Here is an 18,696-nt window from a genome sequence, read left to right on the forward strand (position 1 = left end):
TGGACTAGATAGTCTAGTCTTGCCAGAGTCCCCACTGAAAATCTATCAGCTGAACAGTTGAGCACATCAGATTTCTCTGCTTTTGGCACAGGTAGCCAGAGTTTGAGATTTCAAATTTATCCAAAAGAATTTCTACACAGGTATTTTAGAATGCCAGACATTTTTCTTTTGCTTTCAAAAATGTTTTCAGACTTTGCCGGGCACAGTGGTGGAAATACCTGTAATTGCAGCACTTTGGGAGGCTGAGGTGGGTGAACGGTTTCAGCTCACAAGTTTGGGGCCAGCGCAGGCAACATGGCGAAATCCCATCTCTATTAAAAACAAAACAAAAATGTTTTCAGACTTTGGTGATCTTGCACTATTTATCCTTAAAACCTTATTTAAAATGACTTTTTAAATTTTATTTTTATTTTATTTTTTAGAGACAGGGTCTTTCTTTGTCACCCAGGATGGAGTGCAGTGGTGTAATCATAGCCCACTGTAGCCTTGACCCCCTGGACTCAGGCAGTCCTCCCACTTCAGCCTCCCAAGTAGCTGGGACTACAGATGTAAGCCACCATGCCCAGCTAATTTTTTAATTTTTTTTTTTTTTTTAATAGAAACAGAGTCTCCCTGTGTTGCCAGGCTGGTCTTGAACACCTGGCTTCAGGTGATTCTCCTGCCTCAGCCCCGCAAAGTGCTGAGGCTTGAGATTACAGGCTTGAGCTATGGTGCCAAGTCAAAATGACTTAAATTTGAATGACTACTCTTAAGGGTCCCAGCTATTGCAGATAGTCTGTGTGGAGCTGAGGCAATCAAATATAGGATGTGAGGATGCCCTGCCCTTTGATAATATTTTCCAGAGCGTTTTGGTTATTAAAGACCTGCTGGCATCTTTGCCTTTTGTATTTTTCTTCATAAAATGAGTAATCTCTTGTAGCTGTCTCTTGTGTCTTTGTTCTTATTTGAAGTGAGCATCATATTTTCTGTATTGGCTCATGTTGGGGAGTCTTTAGCCTAAATAGCTGTACCAGCAGTCATTAAAGTTTCTGGACATTTTTGAGTTGCATTTTTAAGAAAATAGACTGGAGAAATGCTCTAGTCTGTGTAGGAAGAGAAGGGGAGAAAAATCAGTTTAATTGCATCATTTTATTTTTTTTGCTTTAGGAACGTGTTGTGGGCTTTCACGTACTGGGTCCAAATGCTGGAGAAGTTACACAAGGCTTCGCAGCTGCACTGAAATGTGGACTGACCAAAAAACAGCTGGACAGCACAATTGGAATCCACCCTGTCTGTGCAGAGGTGGGTTATCTACACTTCTGCAGTTTAAAAATGCACACCACCCAGCTTATAAGTGGCAGATATAGGACCCTGAGTTTGATAATGATTCCTCAAAAGAGGGCCTTGTCTCTAAAAATGAGTTTTCATCTTTCAATATTCATTGCTCATGGTGTGAACTGGAGGTTTCTGTCATGTTGTTAAGTGTTAAAAATTATCAGAGTGATTTATAGAGCTGTGCCTTAAATATTTTATTTAGCATCTAAATTATTTTCATGGCAATCAGTTAATAATGGAAGAACTTCAGTTTCACAGCTGTCTTGAAGCTAAATGATACTGCTTGCTTCTTCAGCTTTTGGTATCAATGAATGAGATTTGCAAATAATGCTTTCAAAAGATCAAATGACAGTAGAAATAGAAATTGACCAATCTAGTCCTCTGGGTGTCAGTGTTTCTTCGCCGCCAGTGATCATCCGAGAGTTGAATATTGTAATACCTAACTGCATAGGAATGGTAAGCCAAAAATGTGTTTATATTGGAGAACTTGGGGAGGTGTGGGAGGAGGCATGTCATACTATGCCAGCTTATACATGGAGTTGAAAATTGCGGTGATTATCCGTTGTTGGGAGTGGTTTCCAAGTTGTATATTGTACTTGCGTGCACGCGCACACGCGCGCGCGCGCACACACACACACACACACACACCCACCCACCCACCCACCAGATTTCACTCAGCAGCTCCATGACTGGTTGGTATTTGTTCCTGATTGCCCTTGTGCAACTGAACTCATTGCCGAGTATGTGGAATGTCAGCTTTAAGGCCTGGAAAAACGTTTTAGCTTTCTTTTGCTTTGCCTTCTCTGTGATCAAGAATCCTTCTCTATTAATAGGCACCTGGCTGGGATATAAGCCTAAAATATTAACAGGTTGAGAGATTAGGGCATCAATTATAGAAAGCTGCTGTTTTGTGAGAGAAATAGAATTAAGCTTCAAAAAAAATATAAAAACTGAAGTCTTGATGAATGCCCTTAATGTATGGTAGATTTTTGTTTGTTTGTTTTGTTTTGTTTTTTTTTTTTTTTTTGAGACGGAGTTTCGCTTTTGTTACCCAGGCTGGAGTGCAATGGCGCGATCTCGGCTCACCGCAACCTCCGCCTCCTGGGTTCAGGCAATTCTCCTGCCTCAGCCTCCTGAGTAGCTGGGATTACAGGCACGCGCCACCATGCCCAGCTAATTTTTTGTAGAGACGGGGTTTCACCATGTTGACCAGGATGGTCTTGATCTCTTGACCTCGTGATCCACCCGCCTCGGCCTCCCAAAGTGCAGGGATTACAGGCATGAGCCACCGCGCCCGGCCTATGGTAGATCTTTTATTCAGTGGAATGACTCAAACTGCCTGTGTTGGGAAGGAGCCAATTAACTTTGCTTTCTTGAGTACATTAGTTTCCTAGGGCTATTGTAACAATGTACCACAAACTGGGTGGCTTAAAAATAGCAGACATTTACTCTCTCTCAGTTCTGGAGGCTAGAAATTCAAACTCTAGATGTCAGCAGGGCCAAGCTCCCTCCAGAGGCACTAGGGAAAAATCCTCCCTTGCCTCTTCTCTCTTCTGGTAGCAGTGGCAGTCCTTGGCATTCCTTGGCGTTCCTTGGCTTGCAGATGTATCACTTTAATGTCTTCCTCCCTCTTCACATGGCCTCATCCCCTGTGTGTCTGTGTCCAAATTTCCCTCTTTCAAAAAACTCCAGTTATTGGATTAGGGCCCACTCTAATCCAACATGATCTCATTTGCACTTGATTACATCTGCAGAGACCCTATTTCCAAATTCACAAATACTGGGGGTTAGGACTTGATCATGTCTTTTAAGGTTATGGCGACACAATTCAACACACAATAGTGAGTATATTTTAAAATGCAGTTGCCATTTCAAGTTACTTACAAGCTTCAATAACCATTTCTGAAAGGGATGAAGGAAAAGACAATTTTATTCTTTTGTATATGAGTGTCTAATTTTTGTCAGAATTCAGCTGGGCATGTAGAAAGAAAGACTGCTGTGTATTGGCCTCTGACCTCCACAGGAGGCTGTTGTGCTGTGATCCAGCAGCAGCATCTGGCAGGGTAACTGCCAGCTGGGCAGAAGGATGCCGTAAGGATGCAGGATGTCTCCTGAAGCCCATGGCTGCGGGGAGGTCAGCCAAAGGCCCGTTCTCCTTGGTATGCCTGGCACATTAGTGCTGTGCATCTCCATCTGTTGGTCCTCTTAGGATGTTGAAGCTCAGAGGCTGAAAATGTTCTGGTGCTTTGATAGGACTCTGGTATTTTATTTTTCCAAGCTGTTGGCTGATTAACAAGATAAAAAATTGGGTGAAATTGCACTCTGTGAACACACTTGTCAAGCTGTGTGCACAGCGTCGTGCTGGGCACAGGGGACACAGCAGGGATTTGGGATAAGCTTAGGAGCAGAGGAGGCAGCTGGGTGATGTGCCGGTAACAATTCCGTCTGATGCGTCCTAGGATCAGGGTAGACATAAAGTGCTGGAGGCACTGGGTTGCTACCTTTGCGGTCTTTGGCTCAGGGATTCCTCCGATCTGTTTTTACTCACAGAGCACTTCTGACCCCAGATGTGTGGAGGTTTTGCTCACACAAACAACCAATTCTCCAGCTTTCCAGACACCAGCTGGGTGTCCTATAACATAACTCAATTCTGATACCAGTTGCCTCTATTTAGCATCAGATCCTACAAGGGCTCAGTCCCATAAGCCTGCCTCCATTGCAGAGGCCAGTCTCAAGTCCAGGCCTCCTATACTTCTGACCTACCAGCTATGAAGTCATGGGGTTCCCATGATAAATTGCTAGCATGGCTTACGGAACTCAGGAATAAACTTTACTTATATTTACTTGTTTATTATAAAGGTTGCAACTCAGTAACAGCAAAATGGAAGAGTTACACAGGGCAAGGTGGTTGTGGGGAGGTGGGGGATGACAGAACTTCCATGGCCTCTTTAGGTGTGGCACCTTCCTAGCACCTCGATATTCACCAACATGGAAGTTCTCCAAACCTCTCATTTAGGGGTGTTTTTAGAGGTCCCATTATGTAGGCATGATTGATTAATCATTGACCATTGGTAATTAACCCAATTCTCCTGCTCTCTCCCCAGATGAAGGGGGTCAGAATTGGGGCTAAAAATTCTACCTCTGATGACATGGTTGGTTCCTCTGGCAACCAGCCACCATCCTGAAGCTATCTAGGTCCCCACCAAAAGTCACATCATTAGCATAAGCTTAGGTGTGGTCGAAAGGGGCTCATTATGAATAGCAAAAGATGCTCATCTCACTAGTGTCACTCAGGAAATTCCAAGGGCTTTAGAAGTGCCCATGCCAGAAACGGGGACAGGATGGAAGACGAAGTACATATTTCTCATTATATCACAATATCATAGGATGTTGGGGCAGGATGATTCTGGAGGGGGTTCTTAGTTAAGACTAGAAGAATGTGTGGGTGTTCGCTAGTGAGAGAACACTGTATAAAAAGCCTGGGTGGAAAAGAAGATGGCTCATTCAAGGAACTGAAGAAGACCCTCAATATTGCCATAGCTTAAAGAGCTTAGATAGTTAAATATATATGTATGCATGCGCTGGATAAACAGGTGGGTAAGTGATGGTCTTGTAAACTAAGGAAGGATATTTTGACTACCTTTGGGGCATTGTAATTCAGCCAAAAGGTCTAAAGCAGGGAGTAACATGTTCAGGTACATTGTTCAGAAACATTCCTCCAGCTGCACCTTGGAAGCTGGACTGAGCGGGCAAGTGGAATGGCAAATCCAGTTATGTGGCTGTTGAGGTGGACAAGAGGAGATGATAGTGGCCTGAGGCGGTGGCAGTGGAAATGGAGCAACATTGTTGTATTTGAGGTTAGAGTTGGCAGTACCTGCCCACTGACCAGGAATGTGAAGAGGGAAGAGCTGAAGACCACTCAGGTTTGTGTCCTGCAATAGGAAGTAATAGCAAGAGCAGGCTCGAGAGGTGACAGTGACGACAAGACCACTGATGCGTATGTGGACCTGCTGTATGCTGGGTACTGCGTCCCTGCCTGTTGACTAACTTGGTCCTTATGAGTACCTCATGAGATGGGTGAGGGTAGTATACCTATTTGACAGACGAGGAAATCAAGGACAAAGAGGTTGAGTAAATTGCCCATGGTTACCCAGCCTGGTCACGGCAGAGCTGGGATTCAAACCCAGGCAGGCAGTCCAGAACCCCAAAGCCCCACACTGTGGAGGTGATACTGCATTTCCATAGACTGTCCTACCATATGTGCCATAGAATTTAAAAATGGAAATGATTTCGTAGTGGCAACATGAACATAGTGGAGACACACAGACCTGGGTTGTAATCTTACTCAGCAAATTCCCCTCAGTGAGACCTGGCCATACCACCCAGGTTTTCAGAAGTTTAGTTTCCACATTAAATAAAATAAGAGGCCAGGCATGGTGGCTCACTCCTATAATCCCAGCACTTTGGGAGCCTGAGATGAGTGGATCACTTGAAGCCAGGAGTTGGAGGCCAGCCTGCCCACCATAGCGAAACCCCATCTCCAAATAGCAAAAAATTGGCTGGGCATGGTTGTATATGTCTGTAATCCCAGCTACTTGGGAGGCCGAGACACAAGAATCTCTTGAACCCAGGAGGCAGAGGTTGCAGTGAGCCAAGATCACGCCATTGCACTCCAGCCTGGGTGATAGAGCAATACCCTGTCTCAAAATAGGTAGGTAGGTAGGTAGGTAGGTAGGTAGGTAGATAGACAGTTAGATAGATAGATAGATAGGCTGGGCGTGGTAGCTCACGCCTGCAGTCCCAGCACTTTGGCAGGCCAAGGCAGGCAGATCACAAGGTCAGGAGATTGAGACCATCCTGGCCAACATGGTGAAACCCTGTCTCTACTAAAAATACAAAAAAATTAACTGGGCATAGTGGTACACGCCTGTAGTCCCAGCTACTCGGTAGACTGAGGCAGGAGAATTGCTTGATCCCAGGAGGCAGAGGTTGTGATAAGCCGAGATTGCACCACTGCACTCCAGCCTGGTGACAGACCAAGACTCCATCTCAATAAGTAAGTAAGGCCTGGCTCGGTGGCTAACACCTATAATCCTAGCACTTTGGGAGGCCAAGTTGGGCAGATCACCTGAGGTCAGGAGTTCGAGACCAGCTTAGCCAACGTGGCAAAAACTTGTCTCTACTAAAAATACCTGGTGTGGTAGTGCACACCTGTAGTCCCAGCTACTTGGGGGACCGAGGCACATGAATTTCTTGAACCCGGAGGTGGAGGTTGCAGTGAGCCAAGATCGTGCTACTGCACTCCAGCCTGGAGCAAGACTGTCTCAAAAAAAAAAAAAAAAAAGGTAAAACAAAATGAGAGAATATCTAACTGTTGGAGAGTTCCTGCATTTAATAGATGCTGAAGAGCTGCACCTGTTAGCTGTTCTTTTCCCCAGGATATTACAGAAGATGTGGCTGTGGCTTGAGAGGAGAGAAGATGTGGATGGACTGAAGGCCATCACAATTGTATTTTTAATGGGGGTTGGAGAGGAATGGATATTTTGAAAAAGCTCCAGTGATTTTTTTTTTTTTTTTTTTTTTAAAACCCTGGTTGTGAACTACTTGCTTTGATACTGGATTTTGAAAAACCAAAGGCTTTAAAATTCTAGTTATGGACATTTTAAAAAATTATTTTTAATTGACGTGGAATAAATGTTTATAGGGTGCATGGTGGTTTGAAACAGTTTATAGTGATCAGATTAGGGTAATTAGCATATCCATCATCTCAAACATTATTTCTTTATGTTGAGAACATTCCACATCCTTTCTTCTAGCTCTTTGAAAGTATGCTTTATTGTTAACTACAGTTATCCTGAAGTGCTATAGAACACATTTCTCCTATCTGGCTGTAATTTTATATCCTTTAACAAATCTCTCCCTATCTCCTTCTCCCAACTCTTCCCAGCCTCTAGTAATCTCTCTTCTTTTTACCTCTGTGAGTAAGCTAGTACAGCCACTATGGACAACAGTATGGAGATTCCTCGAAAATCTACAAATAGAGCTACCATGTGATCCAGCAATCCCACTACTTACTGGGCATTTATCCCAAGGAAGTTGTTTTTTTAAAGCTTCTTGATCTAGGAAGAGTGAAACTTGGCATTAGGGGTTCATAGGAGGAACTCTTTCTTTGCTAAATGCTGAGTTTTGACTTAGTAATTAGATTTGCTACTGGACCCACTGTTTTTATTGTCCAGACATATCCTGTAGGATATGCTATTCAAATGTGGTCCACAGAATGTTTGTTAGTAGTCTATAATGAGAGAAGGACAGAAACAGAAGAAAGTTTAGAAACTTTAACATCAGTTTGTGACTGATCTAATAATAAAAAATGGTGTTTTAATTTTACATGCCTTTTAAAATTTTATTTCCCCAGTACACTGTCAGTGAATTTCACAAGTGTGAGTCCAGTGGATGAATTAGAAATAATAGTAATTTTTAAACCGGTCCTGAGATGGCTTTAAACTGAGTCCTTAAAAAATAGCCACAGCTCCAAGGCCAGCTGTGGTAGGCTGGCACAATGACTCATTGAATGAACTCCTCTGTACACTTTGATAAAAATCCTGGGCAATTGAGAGCAATCTTTGGCTCTGAGGAGCAATTACTTACAAAAGTTGACAAATTCCTTATTAATTTCCAAAGGGAATTACTGGAATTCTGGAATTGCTGTAAGTGGAGAGGCTACTCTTGTTTTGACTGAAGCCCTGTGTGAGAGGGATTCTCAGCGCCTGGGGCATTAGTCATGCTTTTGTCTTACTCATTGCAAGATGGGGCGGTGGGCATTTATTCTGGACACCTGAGCTACAGTCATTGAGTAGGAAACTGATTACACATAATTTTCAGTAGTAATTTCAACTAATCAAGTTTACTTGTAAAGGAACAACTTGCTTTGATACTGGATTTTTAAAAACTAAAGGCTTTAAACTCCTAGTTACAGGCATTTAAAAAAATTACTTTTAACTGACACATAATAATTGTACATATTTATAGGGTCCATAGTGATGTTTTGAAATAGAGTTTATAGTAATCAGATTAGGGTAATAGTTCAAAAGGAAAGCATTTGAAAAGACTTTTGGTGTCAAATATTAAAAGTTTTGGTGTCTTTTTTTTTTTTTTTTTTTAAACAGTCAGTATAATCCCACTCTAAAGTGTGGGAGTCTTCTGAGGCTGAAAGTGTTGGGGAAGATACAAGTATGTGAGGCGAAAGCCTCCAGCAGCTCCTGACCTTTGTACGACTCCTGTGTGTTGGGATGGAAGGGCATGAAGGCTGCCCCTTCTTCTAAAAATTCTAAAATGGCTGTGTATGAATGAAATCTGTCAAAATTGACCCAAGCGTTTTTTTTTTTTTTTTTTTTTTTTTTTTTTTTTTTTCATTTATTTGAGACAGGGTCTCTGTCATCCAGGCTGGAGTACAGTGGTGTGATCTCAGCTCACTGCAGCCTTGACCTTTCAGGCTCAAGCAGTGTTCCCGCCTCAGTCTCCTGAGTTGCTGGGACTACAGGCACATGCCACTGTTCCCAGCTAATTTATATATATACATAGTTTTTAGAAACAGGTTTGCACTATGTTACCCAGGCTGGTCTCAAACTGCTGGTCTCAAGCAGTCTTCCTGCCTTGGCCTCCAGAAGTGCTGGGATTGCAGGCATGAGCCACGGCGCCCGGCCAGTTTTTTACTTAGACTGATCAACAATGGCAGTTTGGCTTCCACCATCTTTTAAACATAAGAACAACGTCACTATAAGAAAAAACAGATGAGAGCTAATTTTGGTGGGTTTAGTTTTGTATCCAAATCTCCTACAAGTTCTGTTTCTAAATCAGTTTCTGAGAACTAGAACCCAGGCTTGCACATTAATAAGCCTGGAATTTGTTTAGATGTATTCTTTGGCTCTTTATTTATTTCCTCATTATAAAAATGGAAAAGAAAGCATGTTTGAATTGCCCATGATACCCAATTCTAACTCAGCTATTTTTATTATCATGTATTGTTTCCCCGTCCTCATCTGTACTCATACATTTTTGAAACAAAGGAATTTTATTGCCTTTCCAAAAAAGTTGTACTAGTTTACAATGTGTCACCAGCATTGCATATAAGAGTGCTAATAAAAATGTTGCAAAATTCAGTGTAATGTTTTTTTCTATAGTGAGTATAAGAAGGATAACTACTGGCTGGGCGTGGTGGCTCATGCTTATAATCCCAGCACTTTGGGAGGCTGAGGTAGGTGGATCACCTGAGGTCAGGAGTTCGAGACCAGCCTGGTCAACATGGTGAAACCCCATCTCTACTAAAATACCAAAAATTATCTGGGTGTGGTGGCAGGTGCCTATAATCCCAGCTACTTGGGAGGCAGAGGTTACAGTGAGCCAAGATTGTGCCACTGCATTCCAGCCTGGGTGACTGAGTGAGACTTTGTCTCCAAAAAAAAAAAAAAAGGATAACTATTTCAAGGATTTTAGCATATCTTTGTTAACTATGATGAGCCTCTTTCTTCTCATAATGATTATTTTTTTGGATGTGAATTATCCATACGTTCTAATGTATTTGTGTTAAAAAAAAATTTTTTTTTTTTTTTTAAGATACTGGCCATTAGTACTTGGTCTGGATTTTTTGAGAAGTAAAGACTTTTTTTTTTTTTTAAAGACGGGGTTTCACCATGTTGGTCAGGCTGGTCTTGAACTCCCGACCTCAGGTAATCCGCCCACCTTGGCCTCCAAAGTGCTTGGATTACAGGCGTGAGCCACCACGCCTGGCCTAAAGACTTTGTTACTCTCTGAGGCTAAAACAGAATAAAATCTTTTCTCAGTATTGTTCCTTTCTTACACAAAACTCTCTTCCCCTTATTCAAAAGTTGTATTTGTTTTTTTGAGACAAAGTCTTGCTCTATCGTCCAGGCTGGAGTGCAGTGGCACAATCTTGGCTCACTGCAACCTCCACCTCCTGGGTTCAAGCAATTCTCTTGCCTCAGCCTCTTGAGTAGCTGGGATTACAGGTGTGCACCACCATGCCTGGCTAATTTTTGTATTTTTAGTAGAGATGGGGGTTTTACCATGTTGCCCAGGCTGGTCTCAAACTCCTGACCTCATGATCTGCCCACTTTGGCCTCCCAAAGTGCTGGGATTATAGGTGTGAGCCACTGTGCCTGGCCATGTATTTTTGTTTTTTATGTATAGGCAATCTTGAGCAGTAACAAGTAAAAATTGTCTAAAACTGTTAAGTCCACAACCATTAAATGTTTGCAAGGATATAAAACAAGGAGAACTTGTTAGTCACTGCAAATGAGAGTACAGGTTGGTTCAGGCACCTCAGAAATCCAGTCAAGCCAAAGTTTCACCTGCTCTCTGACCCAGCAATTGTACTTCAGCTCTGTGTGCAAGGAGATGCACTGGAATGTCATAGCATCGCATGGCAAAGAGCATTTTGGCAACAGCTTGGATGGCCAGCAGAAGGAGCCCGAATGTGTGACTCATATTCACTAGTTAAATAATTGAATGCTACAGTATACACTATATATGCTAGGCTGTATGTGTTGTTCTAACTATAGTGATTGAACTCAATTCAGTGAAAAAAATGGAAGAATTAGCTATTTGTATCCATGTGGGATACAAAAAAGCAGGGTAACAGAAGAATCTACATCATCTTGCCGTTTGCAAGTAAAGCTTCTTAAAAACCACAGGAGAAATGCAAGAAGAAATGCATAGGAATGATAAGTACCAATTAGGTGGAGGGAAACGAGGAGAAGGCCATCAGGGACTGGCACACATGGGACTAACTGGGCACATGGGCATTTGTAGTAATGCACTTTATACCTTTCTTTATATGCAAAATATTTCATGGTGAATTTCTTTTAGAGGTTTGACAAACAGCTGGGGGTACCTGATTTGTTTTAATCATCCTCATGCTAACAAAATTCTTCATCAGATAAAACCTAATTTTTTTTTCTCTTTCAAATTGGTTTTAAATGTCTTCTCCCTTTTCTTCTCTGGAGAAATAGAAATATCCTTGATCATACTGCTACTCGTGTTTTATTCATTTTGGTAGTCAACTAAGACGTTTTTAATGCATTTAGTGTTATCTGAACTGTTCCGTTAACCTCATCTGCTCAGGCATCTGAAGATGATATGCTTTCTCTTCCCCTGCAGGTATTCACAACACTCTCTGTGACCAAACGCTCTGGGGCAAGCATCCTGCAGGCTGGCTGCTGAGGTTAAGCCCCAGTGTAGATGCTGTTGCCAAGACTCCAAACCACTGGCTCGTTTCCGTGCCCAAATCCAAGGCGGGGTTTTCTAGAAGGTTCTTGGGCTCTCGACACCCACATGTCCTGTGCTTACCACCGCCCAAGGCCCCCTTGGATCTCTTGGATAGGAGTTGGTGAATGGAAGGCAGGCAGCATCACACTGGGGTCACTGTGACAGACTCGAAGCTGACATTTGGCAGGGCATTGTAAGGATGCATCCATGAAGTCACCAGTCTCAAGCCCATGTGGTAGACAGTGATGGAACAACTGTCAAATCAGTTTCAGCATGACCTTTTTTCTTTGTGGATTTTCTTATTGTCAAGTTTTCTAATGTTGGTTTTTTTTTTGTTTTGTTTTTTCTTTTTTCTCTATGGTGTTAATGATATTAGAGATGAAAAACGTTAGCAGTTGATTTTTGTCCAAAAGCAAGTCATGGCCAGAGTATCCATGGAATACTCGTGTTGCATGGAAGGGATAGTTTGGTTCCCTTGGAGGCTATGCAGGCTTGTCCCAGGAAAGAGAACTGTCCTGCAGCTGAAATGGATTATTCTTCACTGATGTGCTCAGCAGTTTCTTCTCTGATACATGTCCAAAATGAGTACATCTTCGATCGACTCTAGCCAGATTTGCTCGTTTGCTACATCACGGACGATTATTGTTTTAAGGTCTGTTTAGGAAGGGAAGTGGCTACCTGGCCAGCCATTGGTTGACATTTGGTAGTATAGTATGATTCTTGCCATTATTCGTCATGGGGGCAGACATACACCAGAAATGGGGGGGAGTAACAGTATATACCTTTCTGTCTTTAGTTTATTGTGTGTTGGTCTAAGCAAGCTGAGATCATTTGCAATGGAAAACATGTAACTTGTTTAAAAGTGTTTCTGGTAGTTTTAGCTTTATGTTAAAAACATGAAATATAATGGCGTTAGGTGACTCTAAGACTACATTAATAGGAAAATGAGTCTTTTCATGTTTATGATTTAAATCTTTTGTGGTAATTGCTTTTTAACGGAAGTTATTGATATCATAAGTTATTATTACTATTTGAACACAGGTGGATGTGAAGGATTTTCATTTCAAAACCAAGTGGTTTTGACTTTTTCTGTTGAATGAACAACTGTGCCTAGTGGAATTTTTGCAGAAGTGTTTATGCTTTGTTAGCATTCCAGTTTGCATTGTTATAAAGAGGTATAGATGCCTCGAATGTTACGTGTTTGTCAGTGAGCCGGCTCAGGATTCTATTTCAGCTGTCTTTTCTCACTGCATAAGTTGAGCTTTAAATACGTGCTGTGGACATCAGGCCTCCTGCCAGCAGTTCTTGTAGCTTCTTTTTCATTCCTGCCCCTCTACCTGTGTTTGTCAGCTACGGCACTGCGTGGTTGTTTCAAAGTACATTTCTGGGCCACCTCAGGAAACCCATGCATCTGCCTGTCATTTGGCAGCAGAGCCCCTGACTGTGCCCCACAGGGCTCTGCTTCATATCCACATCTCATCTGGCTGTATGAAGATCTAGGAAAAGGGGAAAGGAGAGGACAGTTGAGGCACTTGACCATATTCAGTTTTATTTATTTATTTTTAATTTGTTTTTTTTTTTCTCCAAGTCCACCAGTCTCTGAAGTTAGTAGTCAGTATGAGATAATCAGGCCTAATCATGTTGTGATTCTCTTTTCTTAGGGGAGTGGAATATTCTATCCCCACAAGAAGGATTATACCTTATAGACGTGTCTTGTTCAGATTCTGTATTTACCCATTTTATTGAAACATATACCAAGTTCCATGTATTTTTGTTACAAATCTTCTGGAAAAAAAAAAAAAAGACAGTGTGAAACATTAAAAGGCATTAATAATATCCACATGTGCGCTTTTCTTCTGAACCAATGGTCTTGGGAGTCCTTGCAAGAGTATTGAATAGATCTCTGACACTGTATTAAGGAGGTAGCTGCTGAGTAGGCTCCAATGATGCTATCCTGATTTGAGAGAGACTGATGTGTTTGTTGCTATTTCCCATCTTCTGGCAGCATCAGGCACATACGTGGTCAATAAATGTTTACAGGAATGTTGATTGTCATGTTCAGATTATATATTCACATGCACTTAATCTTCTTAGGTATCACTTTTTAAGCAGAAACTCCTCTCTTTTTTTGAGAGAGTCTCACTCTCTCCTAGTCTGGAGTGCAGTGGTGCAGTCTCGGCTCACTGCAACCTCTGCCTCCCAGGTTCAAGCAATTTTCCTGCTTCAGCCTTCTGAGTAGCTGGGATTACAGGTGCGCACACCACCATGCCTGGCTAATTTTTGTATTTTTTAGTAGAGACAGGGTTTCACCATATTGGCCAGGCTGGTCTTGACTTCCTGACCTCATGATCTACCCTCCTCAGCTGCCCAAAGTTCTGGGATTACAGGTGTGAACCACTGCACCCAGCCAAAACTCCTCTTTTATGTAGTCTTTACCAAAAACCGTCCCAGTTTGTATTTCCTTTTTGTGGTAAGTAATTGTAGCATACTAATAGTAACAGCTACATGAATGTTTACTGCAACACGTGCAGGCACTGTGCTTGACACACCCTGGCTGATGTAATCCTTACAACAATCCTATTAGAGAAGGTGCTTTTGTACCCATTTATAGATGGAGAAACAGGTTCACAAGTGTGAGTCACTTTCTTAGGATTGCATCAAGTTTTTGAGGTCAAAGTTGGATCTGTGACTTCAAAGGCCCAAACTTAGTTACCTTGCTGTGCAGCCTCCCATTCGTCTCTGACAAATGGAAGCATTAGGTTTAGGTGCAGAATCACTATCAAAAGGTGCTGTCTGCACACTTAATAAATGCCTTGTCTTGGTCAAGCGTGGTGGCTCACACCTGTAATCGCAGCACTTTGGGAGACTGGGGCGGGCGGATCACAAGGTCAGGAGATCGAGACCATCCTGGCCAACATGGTGAAACCCCATCTCTACTAAAAATACAAAAAATAGCTGGGCGTGTTGGTACGCACCTGTAGTCCCAGCTACTCAGGAGGCTAAGGGATACCCAGATAGCTGATAAAATATTCCTGGGTGTGTCTGTGAGGGTGTTTCTGGAAGATATTAGCATTGATGCAAATCAGGAGACAGTCAAGAGGGCTACCCTCACCAATGTGGGTAGGCGTTGTCCAATCCTTGAGGCCCAAATCAAACAAAAGGCAGAAGGGTGAATTTGCTATTTGTCCTTGAGCTTGGACATCCATCTCCTGCCCTCGAGCTTGGACATCCACCGTCTCCTGCCCTCAGACCTTGCTGCTCTGGTTTTTGGGACTTTAGACTCGGACTAGGACTTGCACCCTTGGCTCTCTGGTCTCAGGCCTTCAGGTTTGGACTGAAACTTCACGACTCACTTTCCTGGGCCTCCAGCCTGCAGATGGGACTGTGGGACTTTTCAGATTCCTTAATCACATGAGCCAGTCCCTCCTAAAAAATCTTTCTATAATTTATGTACACACATATGTATAAAATCCATTGGTTCTGTTTCTGTGGAGAGCCCTAATGCACCCATTCATTGTATGGTAGATTTTTTTTTTTTTTTTGAGACAGAGTTTCACTCTTCTTGCCCAAGCTGGAGTGCAACGGAGTGATCTCAGCTCACCGCAACCTCTGCCTCCCGGGTTCAAGCGATTTTCCTGCCTCAGCTTGCTGAGTAGCTAGGATTACAGGCATGCACCACCACACCCGGTGAATTTTGTATTTTTAGTAGAGATGGGGTTTCTCCATGTTGGACAGGCTGGTCTCAAACTCCTGACCTCAGGTGATCCACCTGCCTTGGCCTCCCAAAGTGCTGGGATTACAGGTGTGAGCCACTGTGCCTGGCCAATATCCATATTTTTAATAAACTTATTTAAACAAGCAGCTTAGAAGAGGTGGGGGTGGAGGGTGCAGCTTGAAGTATGGGCCCAATACTAGGTAACAGGAATATGTCCATCAAGTTTTCATATACAGAAATAGACCAGACTAGAAAGATGATACAGCAGAAGGGCCTTCCTGACCATCATCCACCAGGGTTCTAACAGCAGTCTGAAGTTGAGGAATGGATTAAATATGCACTGCATTTGGGAGTAATTTCTGACACAGCAGTAGATAATTAATACGTGGGAGCTGGAGAGGGAGGTTACAAAGCAAGCAGGCCAGGGTTTATACCCCCTTTATATCACAGCACTCAATTTTTAACATTTCACAAGATTTTATTTAGGAAAATAAAATGGATTACGTTTTTAAACGTGAGATTCCATAGCAAGGAAGTAGGGTTTCATTGTAGTAACTTTCTTGCTAATGCACTTCATTGATTCATTGACACATTGCCCTCTGGGCACTTTTTTGTGCCATGAGGTCTCACAAGGAGCTGAGCAGAGCAGACTGGATGTTTCTGCATCCCTTAGCCCTCTAGGTGAGTGTGATCTCAGCAGTGAACGTCCTTTAGTACAATTGTTCATCTGTCCAGCACTATTTCATAGTATTTGAGATTGGTAAGGGAGGTGAGCTCCTCCAAGTCTGTTTGCAGATGCAGAAACTGAGGGCTAAGTAGGCAAAGCTACCTAGTCAACATCAAGGTCAAGGTTAAACAGCCAAACACAGAAGTCAGTTTTAACTTCCAGTTATCTGTCTTTCCACACCACCATCTTGTCCATTATCATTTTTGTAGATTCTCCTACATTCTTAAAAACACCCAGCCCATGTAAGCATACTCTTGACTGCAGTGAAATTGAAGAGTGTGAAGAAAGCATACATTGCTTAAAGCCGACAGACAGGTCCTTGGCCCTGCAGTCAACACATAGCAGGTATGCAGGAAACACATGCTACTGACCTAAAGTGAGGCATCAGATGCCCTTGCCATTGGCTTTCTTGTGCATATGATGGTGATACCGTCTTGTACGTCAGGAAAATGAGGTAGCACCTGCCTAGTAATTGCAAAAGCAAACAGCCTGGGTGTTTGCTAAATCAGTAAAGGAAGAAAATTATGGACTATCCTTTATGTCCAAGGCACAGTGGACACAAAATGAATAAGCACACCTCATCTAGGGTGAGTGTGATCAGGTAGGGTGAGTGGGTGTAAAAAAATTGTTATTCCTTCATTTCTTCAACAAATACTATGTACTAGGCACTTTTCTAGGCAGTAGAGCTGAGCAGTGAACAAACATCAGAAATCCTCATCCTCAGAGTGCTTATGTTTTGAGGTGGAGGTAAACAGGCAAAACTCACACAAATAAGTAAATCATACAGAAGTTAGGTGGTGGTAAGTGCCATGAAGAAAAATCTAAGCAGAAGGGGGTTAGGGCTGTGGGGCAGAGGCAGTGGAATTTTAATTAAGGTGGTCAGGGCAGACCTCAGTGAGAAGGTGACAATTGGCTGAAGACTCAAAGGAAGGGAGGGAGGAAGCCAAGCAGATACCTGGGGAAAAGTGCCTTCCAGGCACAGAGGTCAGCAAATGCAAGGGCCCTGAGGCAGCGTATGCCTGGGAGGTTGGAGTAATGTCCAGTACAAAGGAACTGAGTGGGGAAAGCAGACACAGTGGCAGACAGAACAGGGAGAGGGGCAGATGGTGTAGGGTCTTGAAGCACTGGCCCCACTGGGAGCCATTGGAGGGCTCGGAGCAGAGGATTGGTAAGTAAGTAAGAGGATCTTACTTACAGGTTCTCAGGAGCACTCTGGGGCTGGGCTGAGGGCAGTCTAAGGTTGAGGGAAAGGTGGAAGGTGGGAGCCCAGCAGGGAGGCCACTGTAGTAATCTAAGGGAGAGAAGACGATGCCTCAGACATGGCAGTAGCAGTGGACAGATATTCTCGCCTAATTTGAGACTAGTGATCTCATTCTGACCTTAATTGAGTGGAATTTGCTGTTGGATTGGATGTGGGGTGGGAGAGAGAGAGGAGTCAAGGATGACTCCAGAATTTTGGACTTCAAGAATTGGAAGGATTGAGGATGGAAGTGCCATTTCACCAAGGTGGGAACACTATAGGAAGATGGGTGGGGATTATCAGATACTTGGTTTTTGGGCACTGAGTGTGAGATGCTTAGGAGATGTGTGAGTAGAGATGGTGAGTGTCTGACAGTTGGACATGAGTCTGGAGGTTCAGAATGAAGTCCAGGATACAGTTAAACGAATGTCACAGCATCAGCCCAGAATGGGTGTTTAAGGTCTCAAGAATGATGAGGTACCACACAGCATGAATGCTGATAGAAAAGAGATAAGCTCTGCTAGGAACCTGCAGCTGCAGGAGGGGCCCACACTGGAACAGAGCTGCCTGAGGATTCCCTGGGGATCCTGTCCATGATGAGGGATGGCAGCATGTAGATCTGGAAACTCGGGGGTGAGGAAAGGACGCTCCAGGCAGACACCTGGCAAGCAAAAGCATGGATGTAGTCCAGGTTCGGGACTTGGAGGGGCATGGAGACAAAAAGAAAAGCGCCCAAATGCAGGCCAACGCTGGGCACCATTCTAGGGCAGTGGGTGAGGCTCTCAGCCACAAAATCCAAGGAGGCACATGCTCTCCCAGACCAAGATCGGACCTTTAACAGTGCTGAGAGGTCAGTTTCCCATCCCTTCATCCAAAGCCTGGTCCTGCAGAACTGACAGACAGCTGGGCTCTGGGCAGATTAAATTCCCAACTCACTCCAGACCCAGGCCACACAGGTTTGAATCCCAGCCACAGTTTTTGCCAAGTTACCTGTGTTTAACTTCATTTGGCTTCAGTTTCCTCTTCTGTAAAATAGGAGTAGTAATTGTACCCTTTAGGCCAACAGATGAGCCGCTTTTTCGGCTTCTTTTGTTGAACTGCCTGTCTTGAATTTGGGGCCGGGGAGACCAAAGCCTTGTGTGGAGGCTGCTGTCTTCCCACCTCCTCTGGCCCCTTGGTCTTTTCCTTGGAAGACTAGACTTTTCCTTGCTTTCCCACCAACCCAGCTCTCAGAACAGCTCTAAGTACACTGTCGGTATGTTATACATCATTTGGAATGAAGGAACACTGAAGGCTGGGTGTGGTGGCTCACGCCCATAATTCCAACACTTTGGGAGGCTGAGGCGGGTAGATCACGAGGTCAGGAGTTCAAGACCAGCCTGGTCAAGATGGTGAAACCCCATCTCTACTAAAAAT

At 43.4% G+C, this 18,696-nt stretch overlaps 1 protein-coding gene across 9 annotated transcripts in view; it reads left to right on the top strand.

Moving 5' to 3' along the window:
- TXNRD1 (thioredoxin reductase 1) overlaps positions 1-13,434 on the top strand; it is a 92,594-nt gene extending 79,160 nt beyond the window's left edge. For all 9 annotated transcript variants that reach the window (XM_032299839.1, XM_032299853.1, XM_032299823.1 and 6 more), the window contains 2 exons: positions 1,147-1,281; positions 11,491-13,434. In XM_032299839.1, the coding sequence (XP_032155730.1) occupies positions 1,147-1,281; positions 11,491-11,553 (198 nt within the window). In that variant the 3' untranslated portion in view covers positions 11,554-13,434. The remainder of the gene's footprint in view (positions 1-1,146; positions 1,282-11,490) is intronic.
- The last annotated feature ends 5,262 nt before the right edge of the window (positions 13,435-18,696 follow it).

This window comes from Sapajus apella, unplaced genomic scaffold (genome assembly GCF_009761245.1).
Source record: "Sapajus apella isolate SASKATOON/1434 unplaced genomic scaffold, GSC_monkey_1.0 scaffold2, whole genome shotgun sequence".
In the NCBI taxonomy this organism is placed as follows: domain Eukaryota; kingdom Metazoa; phylum Chordata; class Mammalia; order Primates; family Cebidae; genus Sapajus; species Sapajus apella.